At 45.9% G+C, this 26,964-nt stretch overlaps 1 protein-coding gene across 2 annotated transcripts; it reads left to right on the top strand.

The window, feature by feature from the left end:
* The first annotated feature begins 401 nt into the window (after nucleotides 1-401).
* BLVRB (biliverdin reductase B) lies at nucleotides 402-23,752 on the top strand. Of its 2 annotated transcripts, XM_088450121.1 has the most exons (5): nucleotides 405-539; nucleotides 10,782-10,943; nucleotides 17,639-17,728; nucleotides 21,501-21,632; nucleotides 23,314-23,752. In XM_088450121.1, exons 1-5 carry the CDS (start codon nucleotides 461-463, stop codon nucleotides 23,472-23,474), a joined length of 624 nt encoding a protein of 207 aa, XP_088306247.1. In that variant the 5' UTR covers nucleotides 405-460; the 3' UTR covers nucleotides 23,475-23,752. The 2 variants fall into 2 exon arrangements, with proteins under 2 accessions (XP_088306248.1, XP_088306247.1); XM_088450122.1 differs by lacking the exon at nucleotides 10,782-10,943 and having other exon boundaries at nucleotides 402-539.
* Nucleotides 23,753-26,964: the final 3,212 nt, after the last annotated feature.

Genomic DNA, 26,964 nt, shown 5'->3' with positions numbered 1-26,964 from the left:
AAAGGCCCCTTATAGCAATAATGTACATAATATAGCCTATAATGAATAGAGTAATGATAACATAGGTTCTAGTGAATTTATTTGCAAGGAAACTGGTGCTCTAGTGAAACTTTGCAGCTAAAGACACTCTTATCCCCCATGAGATGGGGTCATCACCAGTCACACTGACAGTGCTCTTTTGCATTTTTTTTTTTTTAATTTCATTCTAAACTTTTACATCATAAATATCAGGAAGAAAAACTGCAGTGGGTCAGTAATATACAGTTAACTAGTTATTGCGTTATGGGAGGCAGGGTAGTAGTAAAGTATAGCTTGCTGTCTTTTGCAGGTCAGCACTCAGACAGTTAATCTTATGACTGGTGAGGTCCCTCCCATTGGGGGTGGAGTCCAGGGGGCTGGTGCTGTTCTATAACATGTGGTAGGTAAGAGCCAGATAGGCTGCAGGTTCCGTGTAGTGACAATGGCACCCAAAAACATTGCTATCTTCGGGGCCACTGGGACGACTGGACAGGTGACCCTGGCACAAGCTGTTGATGCAGGTAACTATAATCCTGTAGCATGGTATATACTATGCATGTTGTATGTACAAATGTGCATGATGTGCTGCATGTCAGGCAGGGTGACTCCAGTGCACTCTGTGCTGCATGTCAGCGCTGCATGTCAGGCAGGGTGACTCCGGTGTGCTCTGTGCTGCATGTCAGGGAGGGTGACTCCGGTGTGCTCTGTGCTGCATGTCAGGGAGGGTGACTCCGGTGTGCTCTGTGCTGCATGTCAGGCAGGGTGACTCCGGTGTGCTCTGTGCTGCATGTCAGGCAGGGTGACTCCGGTGTGCTCTGTGCTGCATGTCAGGCAGGGTGACTCCGGTGTGCTCTGTGCTGCATGTCAGGCAGGGTGACTCCGGTGTGCTCTGTGCTGCATGTCAGGCAGGGTGACTCCGGTGTGCTCTGTGCTGCATGTCAGGCAGGGTGACTCCGGTGTGCTCTGTGCTGCATGTCAGGGAGGGTGACTCCGGTGTGCTCTGTGCTGCATGTCAGGCAGGGTGACTCCGGTGTGCTCTGTGCTGCATGTCAGAGAGGGTGACTCCGTTGTATACTATGCTGCATGTCAGGGAGGGTGACTCTGTTGTATACTATGCTGCATGTCAGACAGGGTGACTCCGGTGTGCTCTGTGCTGCATGTCAGGCAGGGTGACTCCGGTGTGCTCTGTGCTGCATGTCAGGGAGGTTGACTCCGTTGTATACTATGCTGCATGTCAGGGAGGGTGACTCCGTTGTATACTATGCTGCATGTCAGGGAGGGTGACTCCGTTGTATACTATGCTGCATGTCAGGGAGGGTGACTCCGTTGTATACTATGCTGCATGTCAGGGAGGGTGACTCCGTTGTATACTATGCTGCATGTCAGGGAGGGTGACTCCGTTGTATACTATGCTGCATGTCAGGGAGGGTGACTCTGTTGTATACTATGCTGCATGTCAGGGAGGGTGACTCTGTTGTATACTATGCTGCATGTCAGGCAGGGTAACTCCGGTGTGCTCTGTGCTGCATGTCAGGGAGGGTGACTCCGTGTGCTCTGTGCTGCATGTCAGGGAGGGTGACTCCGTTGTATACTATGCTGCATGTCAGACAGGGTGACTCCGGTGTGCTCTGTGCTGCATGTCAGGCAGGGTGACTCCGGTGTGCTCTGTGCTGCATGTCAGGGAGGGTGACTCCGTTGTATACTATGCTGCATGTCAGGGAGGGTGACTCCGTTGTATACTATGCTGCATGTCAGGGAGGGTGACTCCGTTGTATACTATGCTGCATGTCAGGGAGGACGACTTCAGTGTATTCTGTGTTGTATGCAGGGGCGTATCTATAATGGGTGCAGGGTGTGCGGGGCTCATGGGGGGCACACATCCTGCACCCATATGTTTAATACCTCTCCGTCTCCCGAGTACCGCTTTGGCGCCGGTACCAATGCTGTCAAAATCTCCAGGAAAATGGCTGCCGTGGGCATTTTCCCTACATTTTGCGCATGCGCAGTAGGGAAAACACAGTGAAAATACCTGCCGCTACATTTTCCCGGTGACCTGTGCATGTGCTGTAGACTTCGGGCACACTCTAGTGTCCAGAGTCTACAGGTGCGTTGCACGCTGCTGAGAGCAGGGGGCCCCGGACAGAGACTGCACACAGGCCCCCTCCTCCCTAGAAACGCCCCAGGCTGCATGTGAGACTGCGCTGCATGGTGTAATAAAAATAAATACCGACATCCAGGAACCGGTGCTCCGGTGATGTCCTTCATCTCTCAGGATGACCGTGTACACTGCGTTACATGACAGGAAGGATGTCAGTGTACACTGTGCTGCGTGCGGTCAGGATGATACCAGCGTATACTGTGCTTTGCAGGTAAAGTTAGATCACATGGGTTCTGTATGGTAAATACTGGGAAAAAGTCTAATATCCACATATGTAGGTCACAGGTTGTAGTCTAACTCATGACCTTAGTGCGGTGGGGCAGCAATGCTAATCACTGTGCCGCCATGTTGCTCATCATTTTATACTAGTGGTTTAATGTTACATTCATGTAAACGGGCCTGACAATGGAACCTATTTAAAATGATCGCTTACCAACTCGCATACGTGGGGCAGCACAGACGGTGTAATGGTTAGCATTACTGCCTCACAGCAATGAGGTCATGGGTTCAATTCCCACCATGGCCCTAACTGTGTGGAGTTTGTATATTCTCCCTGTGCTTGCGTGGGTTTCCTCCGGGTACTCCGGTTTCCTCCCACACTCCAAAAATATACTGGTAGGTTAATTGGTTCTCCACAAAAATTAACCTGTGTGTGCGCATGTGGTAGGGAATATAGAGTGTAAGCTCCACTGGGGCAGGGACTGATGTGAATGGCCAAATATTCTCTCTGTAAAGCGCTGCGGAATATGTGTGCGCTATATAAATAACTGGTAATAATAATACGTCCTAACTGTCCCGCTTTATGTGCCATAGTATGTATTTTGAAGGACTGGCCTGCAATTAGCACATTTCATTAGGATTTTGTGTGTGACGGGAGGGGGGTGACAATTGATGTTGCAGTGCAGCATGTGAGAGTTTCCACAGTGTACGGCAATAATACACACGTAAAGACGGGATTGGCATGAAATACTGCCGGCCGTCTGGCCGGCGGTTCGAATCCCATCAGCGGCAGCCCGACAGGAGCAGAGTGCGACGCAGCGGAAGCCCGACAGTGCTGGAAATCCCGATCGTGGAGAGGTGAGTATTTACTAACCTATCCTAACCCCCCTAACCCTCCTTAGGGGTGCCTAACCCTAAATTCCCCCCCAAGTGCCTAACCCTAACCACCCCCTTCCCCGCTGCCTAAACCTAAGTCCCCCGGGGGGGTGCCTAACCCTAAGTCCTCCCCGGGGGTGCCTAACCCTACCTCCCCCTAGCCTAACCCCCCCGGGGGGTGCCTAACCCTAAGTCCCCCCCCGGGAGCCCTAAACCTAACCCTCCCCCCCGTGGCTGTCCGCTCGCGGCGCCCGGCATCACTACGATCGTGATGCCGGGCGCCGGTCTCCCGGCGTCGGGGAAATGCCGGGATAAGCCAGTCGGGAAGCCGGCTGCCGGTATATAGGCAGTCGGCTTCCCGATTGCCTCCCGTAAAGACTATGGGGGAGATGTATTAACGGCAAAAATGCGGTAAAACCCCCGAAAATGCAGTTTTCGGGGGTTTTACCGCATTCCCCGTATGTATTAAGCAGCAGAATGCGCTGCATTCTGCTGCTTCGCGTCGCTAGGTAACGCCACCTTCAGGTGGCGTTACCCAATAGACGCCTATGGGCTTCTTAACGCGACGCTCAGGGCTGGGAGGGATCCGATCGGATTCCTCCCATGAGCCCCCGCGGCATGCACAGAAGGACTTCTGGGTGTTCAACCCGGAAGTCCCTCTGCCCGGCAGCATCGCAAAGGACAGCTCTCATCGAGAGAGCTGTCCTTTGCGAAATCCTTGGTACATACCGCGGTAATGAACCGCGGTATGTACGCAAAGTCAAGGGGGATGTACCGCATCGGTGATGTCGCCGTTAATACATCTCCCCCTATCTGTCCAACTAGTTGATTGGAATGAAAATCTGGTAAGGTATGAAAGCAAATGACAATCAGCAATTTGCCTTCCAAAGTCGGAAAATGGACAAAAACTGTTGCTTGAACAAATTGTTTAGATCAAACATTTAACAAACTTGTCTGACGTCCATTTTCATCTGTTTTCTGGCATTTAGGAGCAAATTGCTGATCATCATTTACTCCTATACGTTACCAGATTTTCATTCCATTTCCGACGGGTGTGGTATAGAAGATCGACTGTGTCTAGATAGACCCTCAATAGGTTGTCTATCATTTGTTGACAGACAATAGGTCGACAGGTACAAATGGTCGACTCATGTTTGTTTTTTATTATTACTATTTAAGCCTAATCTTCACCCTATCCCTCCCCCTGGTGCCTAACAATAACCCTCCTCCACGTGCCTAACCGTCCCTTTCCGCAGCCTAACCCTAACCCTCCGGCAAGTGCCTAACCCTAACCTTAAAAATTTTAAAATGTGTCGACCTTTTGCACTGTGAACCATTTGACACTCAACCTTTTGCCACTGTCGACCATCTGGTGGTGACCTATTGACCATCTGGTGGTGACCTATTGACCATCTGGTGGTGACCTATTGACCACCTGGTGGTGACCTATTGACCACCTGGTGGTGACCTATTGAGTGCCTTTCTAGACACTGTCCATCTTTAATCCGGAGACCATTTCCGACAGCAGCAGCAGAGGCCTCCGTAGGTTTCTATAGGGGATTCAATGCTGACTGATTTACAAAAGCTGAGTTTGGCCCACTCATCTGAAGATGGCTTTGTGCTGCTGTAGCCTATGGGCTTCACTTTAGTCAAATTTACCGGGAGAAGGCTCCTCCAGAACCCTCCCCGGAAATGGCCACCACGCTTGTTTGGTCAGTAGACTGCGCATGCTCAGAAGTCCCGGCACAGGACTAAAGAGACAGCTGATGGGTCTCTTCGCTTTGAGCACATCGCAGGAACGGGCTCCTTTCAGAGGGGTATAATCGATTTTGGGTGATAATATTGTGCCCAGATCGTAATTTAAATGCCATTATTGATGGGCCCCTAAATGTCTATGGATATAAGGCCTTGTACTAAAGCTTAGTGTTCTAACGTGAAACTTGGCTTACAGGAGCCTCCAGTATTCAGTTTTGTGAGTGACCCAATTCCCCCTGAACTTAAAGTTTGGTGAATATGAGATAGTTGGTTGAATGAGCAGGCCAGCGGCCTTGGGTTGCTTTTAGACTCCGTTATATTGCAGGTAATTTGAGCTGTTGCAACTCCATTATACACGTTTAACCTTATACAATGATTTATGCCTTACATAGTGTTCAGAGAATGTCTTTCTAAGTCCAAAACATATCTGTCCATCTAATATTGTACACTGCCCATACAGTATGGCGTAATAACTATTGTACAGTTCTTCTGATATCTGCCGTAAATCCCTGCACTCCTGGCAGCTGAGCTTATGTACGATCACTGATAGTTTCTGCGGCCTGCGATACTATATGGACTGGTAATTAACAATGCTTCAATATGGGCAGACACACAATTTCCACATGATCATATTTCTCTGTGGACATGTACAATGTATAACGTGCACGGGAAGACTTCGGTATATATCTTGTGTACATGCTGGGCTGCTGAGTCATGGTCCCCTGTCTGTGTTTGACAATGATAATACCCAATAACATGCCTGTGTCTCTCCCTCCCACCGTTCATGCTAATCGTTAACCCATTACTGTCCAGAGAGCTAAGTTTCATGCAGGCAGAAGCTGAGGGCCGTAGTACTAAATATCTTGCATGTCTAATCGCTGTACTTTTTCATTTGGGAAACGGCATCATTCTGAAGTTAGTAAACCCTTCCAAATGTGATGCTCTTCAGTTGTGAAAGTGTTGCATGATGTGGGCCTCATTAACTAACTACTCTCCATCTACTCTGCAATACGCTTTAGTTTTACATCATATGATCAAGGTGTGCGCCTGCTCTCTGGATGATGCTTATGGTAATTGCTGACATGTGCAGGGAGACAGACATCTGGGTAAACATCACACCCTCCTACCATTGTGGAACCTTTTTTTTATTGGATGAAATGTTTCAGTTTTTCTCCTATGGTAATGCTCAGTTTATCCTGATTTAAAGCCTAAATCAGGGGTGGGGAACCTTTTTTTTTTTTTTCTGCCATTTTGAGATATATATATATATATATTTTTTATTTTTTTTTGCGGGGCCTGGTGCATGCCACGCCCCCTCCGTGTGACATCACACAGGGGCGGGGCCACAATCGACAATGATTACAGCAATGCCCGGAGCATCCTGAGGATTCGGGGAGCTGTAAGGGCAGCGGTGTGACCATCTGAAGCACCCTAAGGACGCTCCAGGCGGCACTGCTGCATAGATTTTGGCTGCAGGGTGCCATTCTAGGCACCCTGCTACCCGGATGAGGCTAGCAGAAAAAAGCTCAGTGGGCCATACCAAATATTTCCGAGGGCCTTATACGGCCCCAGGGCCTGAGGTTCCCCATCCCTAGCCTAAATCAACAATATTCGAACAGGGTGCCACGTATAGTCCAAAGAACATAAACATTATCTCTCTGCACTGGCCGGGCAGAGCACATTGGCACTGTGTGTAATAATGTGAATTTGGGGCACTACAGTGTGACATAATGCAAACTTAACTGTAGCATAATGTGAACGGGTACACTACTGTGTGACTGTTGTGAACTTAATAGGACTGTGGCATAATGTGAATGGGGGCACTATAGTGTGGTGTAATGCGAACTTAGGGCACTGCCATAATGTGAACTTGTGGAACTTCATGCTGACATAATGTGAACTGGGGGCACTGGCATATTGTGAACTGGCAGCACTTCATGGTAGCAGAATGTGAACTGGGGCACTGTGGCATAATGTCAACTAGGGCACTAAAGTTTGGCATGTTAAATGGGGTCACTACAGGGTGACATACAGTGCATCCTGAAAGTATTCACAGCGCTTCACTTTTTCCACATTTTGTTATATTACAGCCTTATTCCAAAATGGAATAAATTAAATTTTTGTTCTCAAAATTCTACACCCAATAATGGCAACGTGTAAAAAGTTTTTTTGAGATTTTTGCAAATTTATAAAAAATACTAAGAAATCACATGTACATAAGTGTTCACAGCCTTTGCTCAATACTTTGTTGATGCACCTTTGGCAGCAATTACAGCCTCAAGTAATTTTGAATATGATGCCACAAGCTTGGCACACCTATCTTTGGGCAGTTTCGCCTATTCCTCTTTGCAGTACCTCTCAAGCTCCATCAGGTTGGATGGAAAGCGTCGGTGCACAGCCATTTTCAGATCTCTCCAGAGATGTTCAATCGGATTCAAGTCTGGGCTCTGGCTGGGCCACTCAAGGACATTCACAGAGTTGTCCTGAAGCCACTCCTTTGATATCTTGGCTGTGTGCTTAGGGTCGTTGTCCTGCTGACAGATGAACCGTCGCCCCAGTCTGAGGTCAAGAGCGCTCTGGAGCAGGTTTTCATCCAGGATGTCTCTGTACATTGCTGCATTCATCTTTCCCTCTATCCTGACTAGTCTCCCAGTTCCAGCCGCTGAAAAACATTCCCACAGCATGATGCTGACACCACCATGCTTCACTGTAGGGATGGTATTGGCCTGGTGATGAGCGGTGCCTGGTTTTCTCCAAACATAACGCCTGGTATTCACGCCAAAGAGTTCAATATTTGTCTCATCAGACCAGAGAATTTTATTTCCCATGGTCTGAGAGTCCTTCAGGTGCATTTTGGCAAACTCCAGGCGGGCTGCCATGTGATTTTTACTAAGGAGTGGCTTCCATTTGGCCACTCTTACCATACAGGCCTGATTGGTGGATAGCTGCAGAGATGGTTGTCCTTCTGGAAGGTTCTCCTCTCACTACAGAGGAATGCTGTAGCTCTGACAGGGTGACCATCGGGTTCTTGGTCACCTCCCTGACTAGGGTCCTTCTCCCCGATCACTCAGTTTAGACGGCCGGCCAACTCTAGGAAGAGTCCTGGTGGTTCCGAACTTCTCCCATTTATGGATGATGGAGGCCACTGTGCTCATTGGGACCTTCAAAGCAGCAGATATTTTTCTATACCCTTCCCCAGATTTGTGCCTCGAGACAATCCTGTCTCGGAGGTTTACAGATAATTCCATGGACTTCATGATTGCTTTATGCTCTGACATGCACTGTCAAGTGTGGGACCTTTATATAGACAGGTGTATGCCTTTTCAAAATCATGTCAAATCAGCTGAATTTACCACATGTGGACTCCAACTAAGCTGTAGGAACATCTCAAGGATGATCAGTGGAAACAGGATGCATTTGAGCTCAATTTTGAGCTTCATGGCAAAGGCTGTGAATACTTATGTACATGTGATTTCTTTAGGTTTTTTTTTTTCTTTTTGTCTTTAAATTAAATTTGTAAAATCTAAAATTTTTACACGTTGTCATTATGGGGTATTGTGTGTAGAATTTTGAGGACAAAAATGAATTTATTCCATTTTGGAATAAGGCTGTAACATAACAAAATGTGGAAAAAGTGAAGCACTGTGAATACTTTCCGGATACACTGTAATGGGAACTGGGCACAATGTATTAATGGAATCTCTCTTCCAAAAACTGATGGTGTGCCTTTATTAATTTCAGTGTCTTGTTCTGTGTGCTATGAGAAAATCTCTGGCTTAAGTGAATCAAGACCTGGGTCACTGGGATTGTTTTCCCCACTTCCCGCACAGTGAGGAACACCCGCTAATATTGTACCCTTTCCAGCATTTTATCTAATTTCATGAATCACACTGCGCACTTTGCTAGGAACACCTATATACTCTTCCCTACTCCTCCCATCATTCTCCACCGCCCCCTGCACTTTGGTAGAAATCTAGGCACACTTGCACATATTGGTTCAGATGAGATTTTGCAGATTTTGCTTTGCACGTTGGACTTTTTACACTGTAAGCGACCTCACAGCTGAACTAGGTGTGTGTGTGTGTGTATATGTAATGTAAAATATACATGAGGCAATCACACGTAGTGTACTGTTTTGCTGTGAAGTAGAAACTCAACGCACCAGAGTACTTTAATAATTCACAGAAGAAAAAAAAAGATTCCCTCCAGCTCACTGCAGCAATATCAACAAAAAATACTTAAATCCTACATGATAATAGAGATTCAGAGGTATTAGTTACATACATATATTTGCAAATATATGAATAAGCGCCAGGCCATCGTCAACGCCCCTCTATACTGGCATCCCTAACATTTAAGGGGTTCACGTCCGAGAAGCAAGGTACCCAAAAAAATTCCAGCCAAAAACCATCCCCAGGGCATCACACGAAAAGGGGACAAAAGGTGAATTATGAAGTGTAAAGAATAGATGTATAAAGATAAATCAATAAGTGTTAATGAAATGAGAGCGAATATAAAATGACATAATAAACAATTTGAAAAGTGATAAAAAATATCTATGTGAATTCAGTGGTGATGCCTTGAAAAAGGTCCAGCCAGAGCAACTCCGGGGGCCCCACTCCCAAACGCTCACCCCAAAATAATTATTGCTACATAATAGTAGCACCCACTCTGGGTCATATAATTACAAATTAGTGTACTGCATAATAACAGCAAATGTATAAGCTGACTCACCTTGGAGATACCCCAGAAACCTCCACATGGCACTAAAAGGACAGCACATCCTCCCAATGCTGTCTCCCTTCATGCCTCTCAAGACTGCAAACAAAAAGTGTGGTAGTCGCTCATATCAGCTTAATGACATTGCACAGGTGCTTGTAAAGGGCGGGGTATATACTGAACTTCCTGTTCATATAATGTATGTAACTAATACCATCTCTATTATCATGTAGGATTTAAGTATTTTTTTGTTGATATTGCTAGTTTAGAGTCGACTAGTCAGGCAGTGCCCCTGGCTCTTCTTTATCCTTCGGTCTTAGCCAGTAGGCCCCTTTCTTGGAAATTAGTATTGGATATAGCACCTGGATTGCTATGGCTACACTTCCATAAAGGGGTTAATGCACTACAACTGTGTGTATGTTTGTTTGTATGTAGTAATATGCCATGTGATTGGATTTGTTTATAAAAGTCTAGACTCCTCCTTCTTCTTTTTTTTTTTCTCCTCTCACTTTGGGAAAATGTTTTTGTAAAACCCAAAATCCAAGGCAATCTTATGCTGGCCATACACGCTGCAATTATCGGGACGATCTGCCCGATATCGGCGGATCGCCGCGATAATTGTAGCGTGGGGGGGGCGACCGAGGGTTAAATATTGCTCGGTCGGGCATGCTGGATTATCCAGCATGCCCGTCCGATGCGATATTTACCCGGTAACTGTCGGCCGCATCGGGCAGTGTATGCCCAGTGCAGCCAACAGACAGACATTTCCTGTGTTCCTTCCTACGGAAGGAACAGAGAAATGTCTCCTCCCCCGGGGGCGGAGCGCAGATGTCGGGCTATACACTGTGAGATTTCTCTCACAGTGTATGCCGCGGACACCTGCGGCTGGCAGCCGGCCAGATAAAATGTCTGTCGGTCTGACAGACATTTTATCTTGCCGTGTATGCCCAGCATAAGGAAGATGACCAGAAATGGCAAAGGGACTATCCTGTGAACTTTAACTATTAGACCAATAGATAATATGCCTCGTTTGCAGGGTACAATGTGACTGTCCTGGTGAGGGATCCCGCTCGCCTCCCTATAAATAAGAAACCGGCGCGGATTGTTGTGGGGGACGTGCTGAATAAGAGCGATGTCTCGAAGGCTGTGGAGGGACAGGATGCTGTCGTAATTGTTCTGGGAACAAGGACTGACCTAGGTAAGGAGTGTGTGGTGCTGTTGATAGAAAGAGGATTCCAATAGAAGAAATGTATTGCTTTATCATGATCAGAAAAAGAATTGTGCCTACATATCTCGATTGCTAACACACACTGGACCACTTTTGGCTGCTCCTCCTCATACAAAGCACAACAGGATAGCCCAGACTGGAGTGTTCTGCAACGCATTTCGCCATCAGGCAATAAGGACATTACTGATAAACTAAATGCTTTTATATAATAAACATATAGTGAGTGATTCAGCTGAAAACTCATATGTTACAATGCAATTCCCTCTCACAGTTAAGAATCTTAAAACCTCTCCATAAATTCTTTATGAAAATACAAGAAGGGCTTGGTTCAGCATTGCACAGAAGTCGGCCGCATAGCATGTATGGAAATAAATGTGGATACTTGCTCGTATTCAGAATTGTACGCATCAATGCAGCAGCAGCAGCAGCAGCAGCAGCCCCCTATTTGCACCATCTCTGTAAGTGGTGCAAGAGGTCCGTGGGAAATCTGAGTATGCTCAATACGGCAAAGCCCTCCGTTTCCTCTGCGCTCCTGTGTATTATAGTAAATGTTTTACATCTAGAGTTGGCCCCATGTGTGCCATGACTGTACACTGAAAAAGACATATGCAAAAAAAAAAAGTGTACTTACACGCACGTGTGTTTGACACAAGTGTGTACATACATCTATCCATAGCATAGAGATGCAGCTTGACAGCGTTCTTAGTAAAGAAATGTCTCATTAACCTTTATGTACACAATTTAGTATTAGAATTAAATGAAAAAAAAAAAATATATATAATTAGAATAGTTTCTGAATCATCAATAAGTATAAAAGTTACATTTTCAATATAAAATGTAATTAAATGCAAACCACCTCCACATCCATTCTTTACCATTTTAAAAATTCAGTGGGAATCTTCTTTCCTGCTGATGGAAATGCAAATAAGTGATGTGACTAGATATCTGTGACTAGACATAATCTAGCTATGTTGATGATGCTATGTACTAACAGCCAGAGAGGTCAATGCCCAATCGTAAGAATCACTAAATAGTGCTGCTGATGGTCACCCTCATCATTGTGCGTCTCTACACCAGCTAAACCCTGCGTAAGATGTGTAACTGGGCAATAATAATATTAATGTGTTCACCTCTTATGTGGCACTTACAGGAATACATCTCTTCTGTACTGCACTAACGCTTGTGGATCCCCATTTCATCTGCAGGCGTAAGAGAATGACAGTAACACCTTAACGCCTGCAGTATGCAAGTAAAAGAAATGCATATATGACACCCAAAAAGGCCCCTTAGACTTGTACGTAATCCATTCTATTTATCAATAATTATTTGCGGGTGTTTTCTGGTGGTACACTCACATAACAAGTATCCCCTGAACATATATGTACATGGGACCGCAGCTGTTATCGGAGATATCTGCTACAGTCTCTCATTTTCACTCCCAAAAGCAGCCTCCATAGGTTTCCATGGGGGCTGCTTCTTTAGGCGAATTTACAAAGCTCTGGAATGTGGAGCTTGGCCCCAGTAGCTAATGCCATCTGAAGATGACGTAGGCCATTGTAGCCTATGAGCTACTTTTCGCAAGAGTTACTGGGAGATAAATTTGTAGGATCCCTCCCGGGCACTCTCCACTTACGCATGTGTGGTCAGCACACCTTGCATGCGCAGTAGTGCACACTGCCCCAAAAGTAGAAGTGAAAGGATTGCTAATGCTTTCCGAGCCCATGTGCCTGCAGTTGAAATACAGATGGCCGGGAAGCCATCTGTCTAAATCCCGACTCGGGACTAAAGATATGCATCGAAATCCTGATGCCCGTCTAGATCCCGACGCCGGAATCTCAACAGACGGCTTCCCGAACGAAGGTAAGCCGGCCCGTCTTAACTCTTAGCCAGGGGGGGTTGGTAAAGGTTAGGCACCCCCAGGAGGACGTTAGGCACCCTCTGGGGATGGGGGTCAGGCACCACCGGGGGGAGTTTATAGGGTTAAGTTTAGGGTTAGGCACCACCTGGGGAGGGTTAGGGAGAGGAGAGGGATGGGGTAAGTGTACTTGCGTGCCCCTGTCGGGATCTCTCATGATCAGTCTTCCAGCATCGGTATTTCATCTGACTGCTATTAAGCTGCCGGGATATCATACCCAACCCCCTGCGGGTGAATCTTAATACATTTGGGGCGATCAATTTATTATTGGCATCAGTAGCAGCGATAAGAAATTATCATAATCGTGTCTAGTACCTGATTATTAGAAAATATGCCCATAAATAAGGCCCTATATGTGTAAATTCCTAATTAAATAATGGAGGTGTTTTATCGTAATAAAACAATGCATTTGATGTATCGCAGGCCTCTTTCTGACCACAGAGACATCCATTTATCGATCATAGGGCCTGATAATAGCCATTCGCTAGATGCGATCGCTTGCACGATGTGTATGCAAATTGCGTAGGCACTGCTATCGCACAGCAATGCATTAGCACGCCCAGTATTTCTTAGAGAGCGATCACATAGGCTGGTGGGTGTCTGCATACACTATCTTATGTCGCCCACTTGTGCACGTCATGTCCGGGAAGTGTATGCAACCATCTGTACATCGGATGCGATCGCAGCACTTGAGGTTGACCACACCCTGCTGCAAGCACTGCGAGCACTTCAGTGTAAAACAAGCCAGGTGACGTGTACTATGATACTGTCTTATAATTATGCACACCTCTAAAACGCTGTTGCGATGCTCAGGCACGCCTGCGTTTGCACCTCCTCTCCTCTGTTTTTAATGGCCAGCCCCTGTTACCACCTACAAAAGGGGCTTCCCCTGTCACTCACTCTGCTAGGCTGTCTATCTGCAGCGAGCGAATGCATTGTGAACTTTCGCTAAGGTATGCGCAGTGCGATGCATACGCACAATGCATACACACTGCATACCATCGGCAGCAGCGAGCATATGCATCTTAGCAAGCGGGTCTGAATCGGGCCCATAGATTCTGTGTCCCTGTTTCCGGTTTGTACATTGCAGGAGGCTGAACTAATGCCGCTGGATTACTCCTTATACAGCAGATATGTTGTGCTTTCTTCTGAGCTGGCAATAAGACCTATACTGATTTCTCCTAAATTTCCGCATTTACTGGAATGTTTTTACAGAAAGTAAAACTCTACTAGCTGGCACAATCTAAATGTGGATCTTGTGACATTGAAGACTAAATGTGCAAAGGTCACAGTGGCTCATCCTATTTTCAAGGTTGTGTGGCTCTTGGCTGCCAACTACTGGCACAATATAAGAAGCCAGCCAATGATTTATTTTACTTTTGGGTCTTTTGAATTCTATTTATCATTGTACAGTGATATGATTTATCTATGCCTCTTCTTAGCGTTAATATACTGAAATATTTGTTTTGTTTTTATTAGTTATGATTTTGCAAAAAGCAACCAACTTATTTGACGTGGTGTTTTTTTTTTTTTTTGTTTGTTTAATTTCTTTTATTCATCAGAGCAATAATACATCACATATACAACGAAAAATAATGGTGAATAATAAATAAAACACAAGCCCATTAAGGGCAGTAATACACCAATAGTATAATATAGCTACATAAAAGGGTTTCCTTCACAGGACAAAATCAGGATATGACCTATATTAATTGAAGTAATCTAGACATGGCAGGCACACCCCGCAAAAGAATTATCCAAAAAGATTTAAAAATGGAGAAAAGGTCCAAGAAGAAGCAAGTTCCATCTTAACCTGTAACAGAGAGAGAGATAGGCGGATCGCCCAGTAAGGTTCTGGTTTCATACCAAGAAGTATTTCGGAAACCTAAATAGATTTGGCGTCGTAAGTCCAGCGTAAAGGAGTCTATAAAACCTTCCCATAGCTGGAAAAAAAAGCAGCTGTTTTGGTCTCCTTATGTAATGTGGTCTCTAGCCAATCCATATGAAAGGCAAAAAATAATTTGGCCCCAAATAAAGGAACTGATGGGGGATCTGCATGGGTCCACATCTGCAATATGCATTTACGGGCCACCGCAGAAATGATCTATAGTCGTTTTTTACCATCTCTCCTAACTGAAACTGATGGTGGTAAAATACCCCAAATCACCCATTCCGCTGATAATGGGAGGTAACTAACTAAACATCTAGATGCGAATCTGTTAACTGATGACCAGAATCCTCGTATAAGGGGACATTCCCACATACAATGTATAAACTTTGCATCAGAGGCTCCACATTTAGCACAAACACTAGTATCAGATAATCCCATCAGGAACCAGCGATTGGGGGAAAATAATCATTGTGATAAATATTATAGAACATTTCTCTATACATACTTGATGAGAGCACTGATTGAGAATAGAGGAACGAACATAACAGACTTTCCATGGTAATATGGGGGAATACAGTGCACCTAGTAGATAACCCTGTAGATATTATGGTCTAAAGCAGGGGTGGGGAACCTTTTTTTCTGCTGAGGGCCATTTTGATATATATAACATTATTTGCGGGTCTGGTATAGGCTATGCCCCCTCCGTGTGATGTCACATGGGGGCGGGGCCACAATCGCCGGTGATTACGGCAATGCCCAGAACATCCTGAGGATGCTCCAGGGAGCTGTAAGGGCAGCAGTGTGACCGTCTGAAGCATCCTAAGGATGCTCCAGGTGGCACTGCTGCATAGATTTTGGCTGCAGGGTGCTATTCTAGGCAAACAAAAAATGGCAGCTGCTCAATCAATCTAGCAACACTAATCAGGTGCATGAAAGGGAGGGGTCATACTAAGTAGAAAAAGGAGGGGGGTTTAACCCCCTATTGTTCCTCAGCACACTGAATAGTACCTGCAACAATATATGAAAACTATATGGTCATGGAAATCAGAGATATTCGTTGCATGCATTTGTAAATACATGGGAAGCTGCTAGGCCACGTCACGGCTTGTCTGTCACTAGCAGTCCCTAACACTAAGGGGTTCACATTCGGGGCGCAGTGTACCCCGAAAAATGTCCAGCCCAGGACCCCCCCCAGGGCATCACACGAAAAATGGAAAAAGAGTGACAGTGCAGTGTAAAGTATAGGTGTGTAAGACTAATTAATGAGTGTTGGAAAAAGGGGTTAAAATATATGTGAATTATTACATGAAAAAAATACAAACATAATATGTGATGTAAAAAGCAACTATGTGTATTAAGTGGTGATGCCATGAGGGGGCCCAGCCAGACCAGCCCCGGGGGTCTTACGCCCGAACGCTCACCCCAAATGTAAAATATACCAATTATAAGGCCTCATGATAAAGGCATGAAGGAGCTAGCATTAGTAGGGCATGCTGGTTCTAGTAGTGCTAGTTGGAGTTCCCAGGGTGACTCCCAGGTAAGCTGGCTCTTAATGTGGATGCATTTATGTATGTGCCTTTATCAGGAGGCCTTACATTTGATAAAATTATATATGTGCCTTTATCATGAAGCCTTATAATTGGTATATTTTACATTTGGGGTGAGCGTTCGGGCGTAAGGCCCCCGGGGCTGGTCTGGCTGGGCCCCCTCATGGCATCACCACTTAATACACATAGTTGCTTTTTACATCACATATTATGTTAGTATTTTTTTAATGTAATAATTCACATATATTTTAACCTCTTTTTCCAACACTCATTAATTAGTCTTACACACCTATACTTTACACTGCACTGTCACTCTTTTTCCATTTTTCGTGTGATGCCCTGGGGGGGGTCCTGGGCTGGACGTTTTTCGGGGTGCACTGCGCCCCGGATGTGAACCCCTTAGTGTTAGGGACTGCTAGTGACAGACAAGCCGTGATGTGGCCTAGCAGCTTCCCATGTATTTGCAAATGCATGCAACTAATATCTCTTTTTCTATGACCATATAGTTTTCATATATTGTTGCAGGTACTATTCAGTGTGCTGAGGAACAATAGGGGGTTAAACCCCCCTCCTTTTTCTGCTATTCTAGGCACCCTGCTAGTCAGATGAGGGTAGCGGAAAAAAAGCTCTGAGGGCCAGACCAAATGATACCGAGGGCCTTATAAGGCCCCCGGGCAGGAGGTTCCACATCCCTGGTCTAAAGTAATCTGGAGGATTTTGTAATGAAGAGAGATGACCCCCCCTTCCAAACATAGGTCTAGCTAATAATAAGTCCAAAGAGTTGGACCAATCTATTGGAGAGAGAGTACGTTGACATGTGTTTTTAGCAATGTGTACTGTGATGGGTGCCAGTTGTTTTTTTTTAAATGTGTATCCAATGGAGATCCACTAGGGGGAGCCAGTGACTACCGTTATGCAGTGCAGCTCTCTATATACAGGCAGTGCGTGGGCTATAATTCTAGAAGTTTTCTGTGGTGTATTTCATTATAGTTAATCCTCCTCCTTCTGCACGATGAAGTTACGAAGCCTCAATCACTGTTTTCATTTTGTATGTTTAAAATTATATACTTCATTATCCATCCAGTAGTAGCTTTTCTTCCTGTCTGTAGTTAAGATTTAATACAAAGATTGTGGCTTTCCTGCATTTGTACAATTACAAATCCAAGCATTGAAGACCAGCACCTGTCTGACGGGGCATGCTGGGACTTGTAGTTCCACAGCAGCTAGGAAGCCTTTGTTTGCACATGCCTGATTTAATCTACATAAGTTTCACCCCCAAATCATCTCCTAACTATTGTCCTGTTCATTAAAGGGCCAACCACTATGATGTCAACGGGGACTCGGAATATTGTGGAGGCGATGAAGGAACATGGGATCCGCAAAGTGGTGGGCTGCATGTCTTGTGAGTGCGACACGTTTATGGACAATGTTTTATAGCCCCAATGTGTGAATAAAGGGCCACTGCGCAGTCTATGCCGCTGAGCATGAGCCTGGGTGTTTGGTAGCCACTAGGGGGTGTGTGTGCCAACATGACACAACCTCTGTATTTGTACTCCAGCATTTCTATTACTTAGACTAAGTTCTGTTCTTTTATTCTGCTATGTCACTTCCTTCCTGGAGACTGGCCACTTCCAGTGATTTGGTAGGACCAGGGCTCCATTGAGAATAAACGGTGACTGTTCTACATGCTGGCAGGGGGAGATCGATGCATTACTCACCACCATTAGGAACATTCACCGTCAGGCAGAGAGGCAGAGTGCTGTGTCCCAGTGGGGTTTTGCTGACATGTTGTATACAGATTCTCCCATAGCCTCTACAGTATTCAAAACCGCCCCATAGCCAGCTCCAAGTCAGTGACTCAACATCGCCGGGGCACAGCGTTTTATAGGAATGGCTCTGTATATTAAACTGAACATGCAATAATGCTCTGCATATTTTAGACTGCTGTACAGTTTTTAGTTCTATGGTAAAAGAAAAAAAAAAAAAAATACACTTTTGAAATTAATAATAATAATAATAATAATATGTCTTCATTTTGCTGTGTAGCCAAGACATAAAAAAAAAATTAGAGAACCTGTTTTTCAAAAGGTTCTAGGTAAAAAGGGGTGGTGGAGGGGGGGAGGGAACGAGAACAAGGAACAAGAAGCAGGAATGCAGAAGAAGAAAGGAAAAATAGAGAAGTTTGGGGAGTGTCTTTACGTCCTACCACCCGTGGAACGTACACCAAAGGGGCCACAGGTCCACCTAACACTATCAACATTGCGCAGGCGCGGCGACACAAACTACCACTTGTCCTGTTTAGAAGGTTTGATAAGTCTCCCACCTATTTCTTCCAAGATAATTCTGGTGGAGAGAGGCTCTAGGGACAGGGAGCAAAAATGATTTAGGAGGAAGAGATGAGCCGATTTGGCGGAGTAACAGAATGAGTCCAAACAAACCCATTCACTTTGGGCAATTCCTCCCTATAAGAAAATGAAGCGTATACGGCAATGGCTGTGAAGTGTAAAGGCTGAAGGTGGTGTTCATACTTACTGACTTCTAATATCTCCTCTACGGGAGATACCCAGGGAGGAGACAGCTGGACACTTCGTCATTAGGCCCCGCCTTCATTACGGCAAACCGCTACGAATCGCGGGCCCACGATGAGGGGGCAGGGCTAAATGAAGTGGTTTTGCATAATTTAGCCTGGCCCCCTCCCAATTATATCCGCATCTGCCCCCTTCACTAGTAGGTATGTGGGATGCGGGAGATCCGGATACTCTTCTGGGGCTGGGGAGGAGCACCCAAAAATTCGGGAGCCTTCCACAAACAACCCGAAGAGTAGGTAAGTATGTGTATAGTAGGGTCTGGAAGGGACAAAGGCCCTGATTCAGAGCCGGACGCTCTGACCAGAGCGCTCGCTCTGAATCAGGGCCCACCTCCATAATTATGGAGCGTCCTCCTGGACGCTCGTATAGCTGTGGGTCACCACCCACAGCATATACGAGCGTGCAGGATGATGGTCGCGATGGTCTTGACCATCGCCACTGCGAGCCGAAGCCTGCGGTTGAGTCTCTCAACCGCAAGGCCCGGAGTGATTTTGGCTCTATCAGAGCCAAAATCACTCCCACTGACATCACTAGTGATGTCAGTGGGGCCGGCTTCTGACGGTAGGCGTTCCCTTGGGAACGCCCCCGTCTGGGAGGCACGCCCCCGGCACGCCCACCAAAGGGGGCGTGCTGTCAATCAACATCGACAGCACGCCCCCTTTGATCAGACACAACGAGCGAAGGAAAGTCCTTCGCTCGTTGCGTCTCGCGCATGCGCACGACGGAGCTCCCTCCGGCGTGCGCATGCGCAGTGCACACCATCGACCCACTTGCGAGCGGACAGCCGCTCGCGAGTGGGTCTGAATCAGGCCCAAAGCCGTCTAGGCAAAGTATCCTTATTAATCTAGTTTATACAGAATAGTCTAGAGATTAAAAATGTGTTTTACATAAAGGCAATTTCTATTTCATAGCTGATATAAGTGGGAAATCTGGTTGATATCACTGATGGCTGATACTAAAAGTTTTTATTTTAATATTGCATTTACAATAGAGTCCCTTTAACCTTGTACCCGCCACCCAATGAACCACTCCTCAGATTGCTCTGAAAGCTTAATATGGTGAATTTAGATTGATTGTAAGGTGGTATGCAACATTTGGGGCTGCTATGTAAATGAGTGGTAGATAACCTGCTGGATGATCCGGAAGTGTCCAAGCTTACTGGGGTAGTGGGACCTGTTTTCTTTTTCGTAAACCATTGAGTCCAACTTTCGTGTCAACTTCACGCTGAAAATCTAAATGGCTTCGTGCTTCCTTAGAGCCTACTGCATGACAAGGCAATCTCCAAGCAGAAATGACAGGACATGAAATGAACAAACTCCTACAAAACAGAAGAAAAACTGTTTATTACTCTGAGCAAGATGAAAACAATGTTTTATACATACATATATGTGACAAACACTACACAATATAACTAACCGCTTCACAGAGCCAATGTTCCACTTGTGGAACATTGGCGGGTAAATGGTTAAGGGGATACATCAGATAATATAAGGCAGGGGTGGCCAAACTCTGTCCTCGAGAGCTACCAACAGTTCACGTTTTCCAGGTCACCTAGCAGGTGCACAGGTGTACTCATTACTCACTGACACATTTTTAAAGATCCACAGGTGGGGCTAATTGTTTCACTTGTGATTCTGTGAGGAGACCTGGAAAACGTGAACTGTTGGTAGCTCTCGAGGACCGAGTTTGGCCACCCCTGATATAAGGCATGGTTATTGCATGTAGGGCAATGTTGTGAAACTACAAGTCCCAGCATAATCTCCCACCGATCGGATGGTAAAGCATATTGGGACTTGTAGAATTACAACAGCTGGAGAGCCACAGGTTGGCCAGGTCTGATGTAGAGGGTGTAGTCCCATCACATGGGGGCATGTCATGTGTCTCCCCTGTATCCCATTTTGCCCCCTTACCTATGTTGCACATTTCTTCCCCCGCAACCCTCTACTGTAACACGTCTGCCTGCCCTGACCGTAAGCACATTGGCTGTCAGTCCTCCCCTGGAGCACATTGTCCCCTATGTGTGCTATTACCATCACACTACTTACCTGTCCTGTGGTGAGGATAAGTGTCCCCATGCAGAAGCCGTGAAATATAGCACCAAAAGATGGCACATTGCTTAGGCCCCACTCGTATGACTGAGCTTCGCTGTTCTACCACAGTGAGTCACTGCCAGACAGTGGCATTAGACAGTCGCAATCACTCTCCCCTGCAGACTCTGTGAGGCCTGAAGCAGATGGACTGATATAGGGGAACATGGGACCCCAGGGCTGACCTAATACTACAGTTTCCCTGTCTGGGTGCCTGCTTCCTGCAGGCCAGGACAGTAATACAGGTTAGGAAATAAAAACAAACATCTGGTAACTTTTATACAGCGGTATGTGTGTGAGTGTTTTTTCTATAGGTCCCCTATATGTTAAGGTTTGCAATGGGGTCTGAGTTAAGGAAAAAAGCAATCCCCTGGGAATACGTGACCTGGATATTGCTTAACCCTGGCTGCTTGAATTGTGTGTAGCTTATATCGTTCTATGACAGACGTAGAAGTCTCTTCTACATGTATGATGGCTCTTTTCTGTGTTCCTGTTCAAGCCTTCCTGCTGTGGGACATCGCCAAAGTCCCCCCACCCATGCTGCCAGTGACTGAGGACCACATCCGCATGCACCAGGTCCTGAAAGACTGCGGCCTGGATTACGTGGCTGTGCTACCTCCACACATTGCGGGTAACTAATGACCAATGTAGCCGTTTCTGTACCATCGTGTGATGTCATCCTGAGCTCTGCATGAATTGTGTCTGGGATGTTTCTGTGCCACCTGAGCTAATGTAGCCGACAACATACACATGGCTTTACAGCCATTAGTTGTTTGCTCTGGAGATGAGGTGGAATATGCTATTCTAACAGGTGTTAAGCCTAAACTGCTGTAAAAGTACATGAGGGGACTAGCTGGAACTTTTATTTGAGAGAGGTCCAGGAAGAACATGCAGTGTAGTAAGCAGTTCGACCCACAAAGCCAACCACTTTCTACACTGCATGTAGGACATTAAATGAAGGCTAATTGTACATCATACTCTACAAGAAAACTAATTATTGATCTGGTTCAAGAGAAGGTCCTGGACTCCATGCACTGTAGGCAGAGGATGATTGGAAGGTCAGGTACGGGAGCTGAAGAGGGAGTTAGTACAGTGGAGAAGAATGTGTTTGCCACCCGGGTCTAGGTGTCTGCACTGTAGGAAGAGCTGACTCACAGTTCGGGTACATTTATTATTAGGGTGGCGCCAGACAACCCCTTGAATGCTGCGCATTCTATCGTTTGGCCCTGACACTCTCCTCAGGCAGGTGAGATGTATTAAACCTACATTTCAGTTCTTGGCCACGGCAGTGATTGCACTAGTATGGTTATTTTTGCTCTCTTAGCTTTAAATGCATAAGGGGAGATGTATCAAACCTGCAGGAGATAAAGTGTAGACATTGCCTATAGCAACCAAGCAGCTGCTAGCTATCTAGCACAGTCTATAAAACCAGTTAGATTAAAAGCTGATTGGTTGCTAGGGGAAACTTCTCCACTTCATCTCTCACAGGTTTGATACATCTCACCTTAAATAGCCTTCTCGTGCTTCTATGTGACACAACCTTTTAAAAGAGTTGATACATTAGTACAATGGGTTTTGGACAAATCCCTGGTAACTGGTACAGGTCATCTGCACGTCTACCTCCCCCTCTACACTGATAGCAGGCCGGAAACCATTAGGGAGAGATCCCACCATTACGGTTACTAAGCTACAGCACTATGCTATGATGCACAGTTATATTGGTCGGGGTCACACTATAGTGAATCCCGCCTCTGGGTTTCAGATTGTTATGGTTGCGCTACTCTGGTTAAATTGACAGCTCCGCACATCGTAATGCCGAATCCAGGTCTGAAGCAGGCCGGTATCAAATGTACATGTGCAGATCTATTATATATTTAAACTTATTTTTATTCAGAAAGGAGCAAATTAAGACCACACACAAATCGTACAATAACCGATCTATAATATTTTAGACTATGATGCTTTGCCTCCCAAAATGTATCACCATATACACATAGCAAATTAACAAACCACTCATCAGCGGCCCTGGATGCTAATATTTGGTGTACGACAATGTGCCGGCTGGACCAGAGCGTGCAGGGCAGGAAGGGGCTGGAATAGATGGCATTAGAGACCATTAACGTCGTATACAGAAAGCTGCTTATTGAACAGTTGGTGGGAGGCACAGGAAAATAGACAATATAATATAGTTAATAAGAGGTAATTGTTTGGCTGTCTCCAAAGTCTTATCATTCAAAATGACGTATTCATATCCAGCCTGTACCCTTCATATTACAATGTTACTTTTTAATATTTTCTTTTTACCTGTGCAGCTGATAAACCTCTGACTGCAGATTACACCGTGAAAGTCGGAGGGCGCGGCGGTAAGGTTATCTCCACCCATGACCTCAGCCACTTCTTCCTCCGCTGTTTGACCACCGACGAATATGATGGAAAGAGCGTCACCTTGTCCCAGGAATACTCTACTTCGTAACTGCGCCCTCTGGCGGTGGCACAGCAACATTCCTAACTGCAGTCGTTCTCTTTAAAAATTGTTACAGAATTACACCAGCAGCAAAGCTTACTTTGTCCATACTATTGTATTAAAACAAATACAACCCGCAAAATTGTCATTTCATTCAACTAGAAAGTGAGACATTGAGATTTAAAGCGCTGGAATGCCTTGTGTAGTGTATTATCATCTGTTTTGAGGTTCAACAGACCAGTGTGAATTTTCTTGTAAGTTTCTAATAAATAAGTTTTATCAATGGACAGCTTGACTGATGGTTGTATTATACTGGTTTCAGATCAACTTGTTTAATTGCACAATGCAGTAACCTAAATCACAAGTTCATGTACAGCCACAGAACTAAAGCTATTTGGTAATGGCAATGGACGGTTTTGGTTGTGTGGTGCTTTAGATACATTTTGAGAGTCACTATTCATTGTGTGTCTCCTATACAAAACAACTAGGAGTGGGGGAAGGGGGAAGGTACACAATGCATTTCAGGGCTACTCATCTGCAATCCCTCTAACTGTTGTATGTATGTTTACTTATAGTGTACCATGTAACACATGCAAACACAAGAGGACAATGCAAGGAGATTCCTGTCCCAAAGCAGGTACTCAGACATAGACAGGTGAATGTAAGTGATTCATTGTCAGTGGTGCTTATTAGGGGCCCATTTATCAAAGTGTATTTCAGGTAAAGTCCCCGAAACCACCTGTTTTCGGGGGTTTACCTCAAATACTAAGTATCCACCAGATGTATGAAGGCGGGACCGCAGCAGGTATCTCCGATTACCACTGGCAGCCGCCTCCTCCATCGGGTTCTATGGGGGAAGCGATGCTGCCAAATTTACCAATATCCGGAATGCGATGCATTCCTGACATTGGCACCCACAGCTAACGCCATCTGAAGCCCATGTCCCGGATGATACATCCGGCCGGATAGGATCGCAAAGCGATCCGGGGCGTTACTGGCATGCCCTGATCGCTTTGCAAACCCGATCCTTGATAGATGGGCCCCTTAGTGTTATTAATTTGGTGACCAACACGTTCAACAGCTCCATCATTAAATCACACACAAGGTGAAATAAGGCTGACAAAAAATGGAGACATTTAGGGAATAGACGTTATGGGGCTGATGGGACCAGGTTACATAGTGTAACTTGCCTAAAATTGCTGTACCACACGTATATATGTACCTGTGGAGATTTGCATTATTCTGGCACTTACGTTGGCACCTGCAGAGACAAGATGGGGGAGGGAAGGGGCGTATGACCATAGGCTGATTACAGTAATGCAGTGCTCACACAATTGAGAGCACAGAGAGACGCAGATGCGCTTACAGTATAAAAACGTATTCGTTGCAAGTAGTTGACGCCTGGTGCAAATGCACAATGATGATGTCACCAGCACTGGCAAACCGCAGGAGACTGGCTGATTGCGCACTGACCGCTGAAGCTGATAGGGGCTTTCCTCGTTGCTCGCGCAGATATGGTTTGTGTTCATCCGTTAGCAATTTTTGTTTGAGGACAACATCCAGGACAGCCAGGGGATGTATTAGACTGAGTGTTAGCTCCTGTCTGTTAAGGCTCATGCACACTAGACGATGTGCTGTATGAACCGGATGTAGTCTGTCACAATCCCGACAGCGAAATGCCGGCTAGGGATTTGATAGGCGTCGAAAATACCGACTCCTGGGGACGCCATCCCGAACAAAGGCAAGTCTGTGGCGTCCTTAGCATTAGCTGCGCGGGGGGGTGGTGGTTGGGTTAGGATTAGGGAGTCTAGCGGGGTTAGGGTTTGGGGGGGGGATTAGGGTTAGGCACCCCCTTGGTAGAGCTAGGTTTAGGGAGTGGTAAGGGGGGGTTAGGGTTTGGCACCCCCGGCAATAGGTTAGGCACTAAGAGGGGAGGTTAGGTACCACTAAGGGAGGGTTAGGGGGAGGGGGGGGGGGACATGGGAGGTTAGGGTACTTACCTGCCCCTGTCGGGATCTTGAACCTGTCGGGCATCTGCTGTTGTGATTTGAACTGGCAGCTAAGCAGCCACCGGCATTTCAATCCCATTCCGTATGTACGATATTGGTTGAAGATTTCCCTTGAACTTTCTGTAGTGCAGGACAATCGATATTGGGGGGTACACACTGATAGGTATCTTTCTTTCAGTGAAGCCATCCTGCCACATCTCTGAACAGGCAATTCTTGACGATATCGTCATATTGGCCTGCATGTATGGACAACAAAAGACATCGTTAACGACCTACGGGAGTGTGCATCGTTGCGTCGTTCACTGCATACACATTGAACGATAAAATGTTATCGTTCATAAAAAATCGTCTAGTGTGTATGCTGCTTTAGTCTCGGGAACAAAGCAGGTTCTTAACAGTATAGTTATTTTTCTTAAAATAACTCTTACAAGAGCTGTCATACACCTTTTATATGGAGCCGGAAATGGTTTCCACCTCAACATAATTCCAAACAGGTACTCGAACTACAGCAGAGTTTCCCAAACTCTATTACAGTCCAGGTTTTATGGGTATCCACGCTTGAGCACAGGTGACAATTGCATGGGACATTGGGAGAGGAGTACTGCTTACTTCTCTAGCTATGCAGAGAGACAGAGCCTCCCTCTTGTATGGATGTCTTCATGGTGTAACTGAACATAATAAGAATGGGGGCGTCTAGATTTGGATAGTGTATAGCAATTCCTGCCTCTCCAATAACTGTATCTGTAAACATACTGTACATATTGATCACAATTGGGATAGTTTCCCCTCCCTTGCACAGCAAAACCCCCCTGCTGTTTGGGATAATATCTTTAACAAAAGAATGTGGTTGTAACAGTGTCACCACCTCCCTCCTTGGGCTCAAAACAGATACTTAATTACCATGCCACATCCTGCATGACCCGCTGCGGGCATCATCCATAATAAATCTAGGATGCTATTCTACATATGTATACACCAGGTTCCCTGCAACGGCAGCATAAATACAATCTTTCCAATATTTTGCAGGGGACGGGAGACTAGGCCAGAGACTGAGATACTAACTCTGCATTTAGGTGCGAAATTGACATGGGCATGATTCAGAGGTGGGTGCAATTCCCTTTGCGTCCCCTGATTTATATTGTAACCCCCATTAGTGGTGTCTCTGGTCCACCGCTTGTGTACAAATCGCACCATCGGACTTTTGAGAAACTCTATGGTCCCACAGAATGTCCAATGAAAGTAAGACTAGGTACACACTAGACTATATCTTGAGCAATTTGGGCGATTACGACGCATCAGAACGACAAATCATTCATATCGTCCAGTGCGTACGCACTGTGCTGATGTGCGCTCCTGCCGGTCGTCCTTAGCAATCTTTTGTACATGCAAAAAGATCTGAGGATGTCGCTAGCGATTTCATGCTGCCGGATACAGCATGGCTCCTGCTTCCCCTCGCCGTCGCTCTGACGCTGCCGACGCACTTGCCAATG

This window comes from Taudactylus pleione, unplaced genomic scaffold (assembly GCF_031769625.1).
Source record: "Taudactylus pleione unplaced genomic scaffold, aTauple2 ptg000507l, whole genome shotgun sequence".
Classification (NCBI taxonomy): Eukaryota; Metazoa; Chordata; class Amphibia; order Anura; family Myobatrachidae; genus Taudactylus; species Taudactylus pleione.
The sequence above is the reverse complement of the archived record's forward strand: the minus strand, read 5'-3'. Positions and strand labels throughout refer to the sequence as shown.

Bases quoted from the DNA above. Each gene is read 5' to 3' on its own strand.
- BLVRB (XM_088450121.1), top strand. From the start codon at position 461: ATGGCACCCAAAAACATTGCTATCTTCGGGGCCACTGGGACGACTGGA. The intron at 10,944-17,638 runs GTAAGGAGTGTG...TGTTCATTAAAG, and splicing joins GGGAACAAGGACTGACCTAG to GGCCAACCACTATGATGTCA. The intron at 21,633-23,313 runs GTAACTAATGAC...TTACCTGTGCAG, and splicing joins GCTACCTCCACACATTGCGG to CTGATAAACCTCTGACTGCA.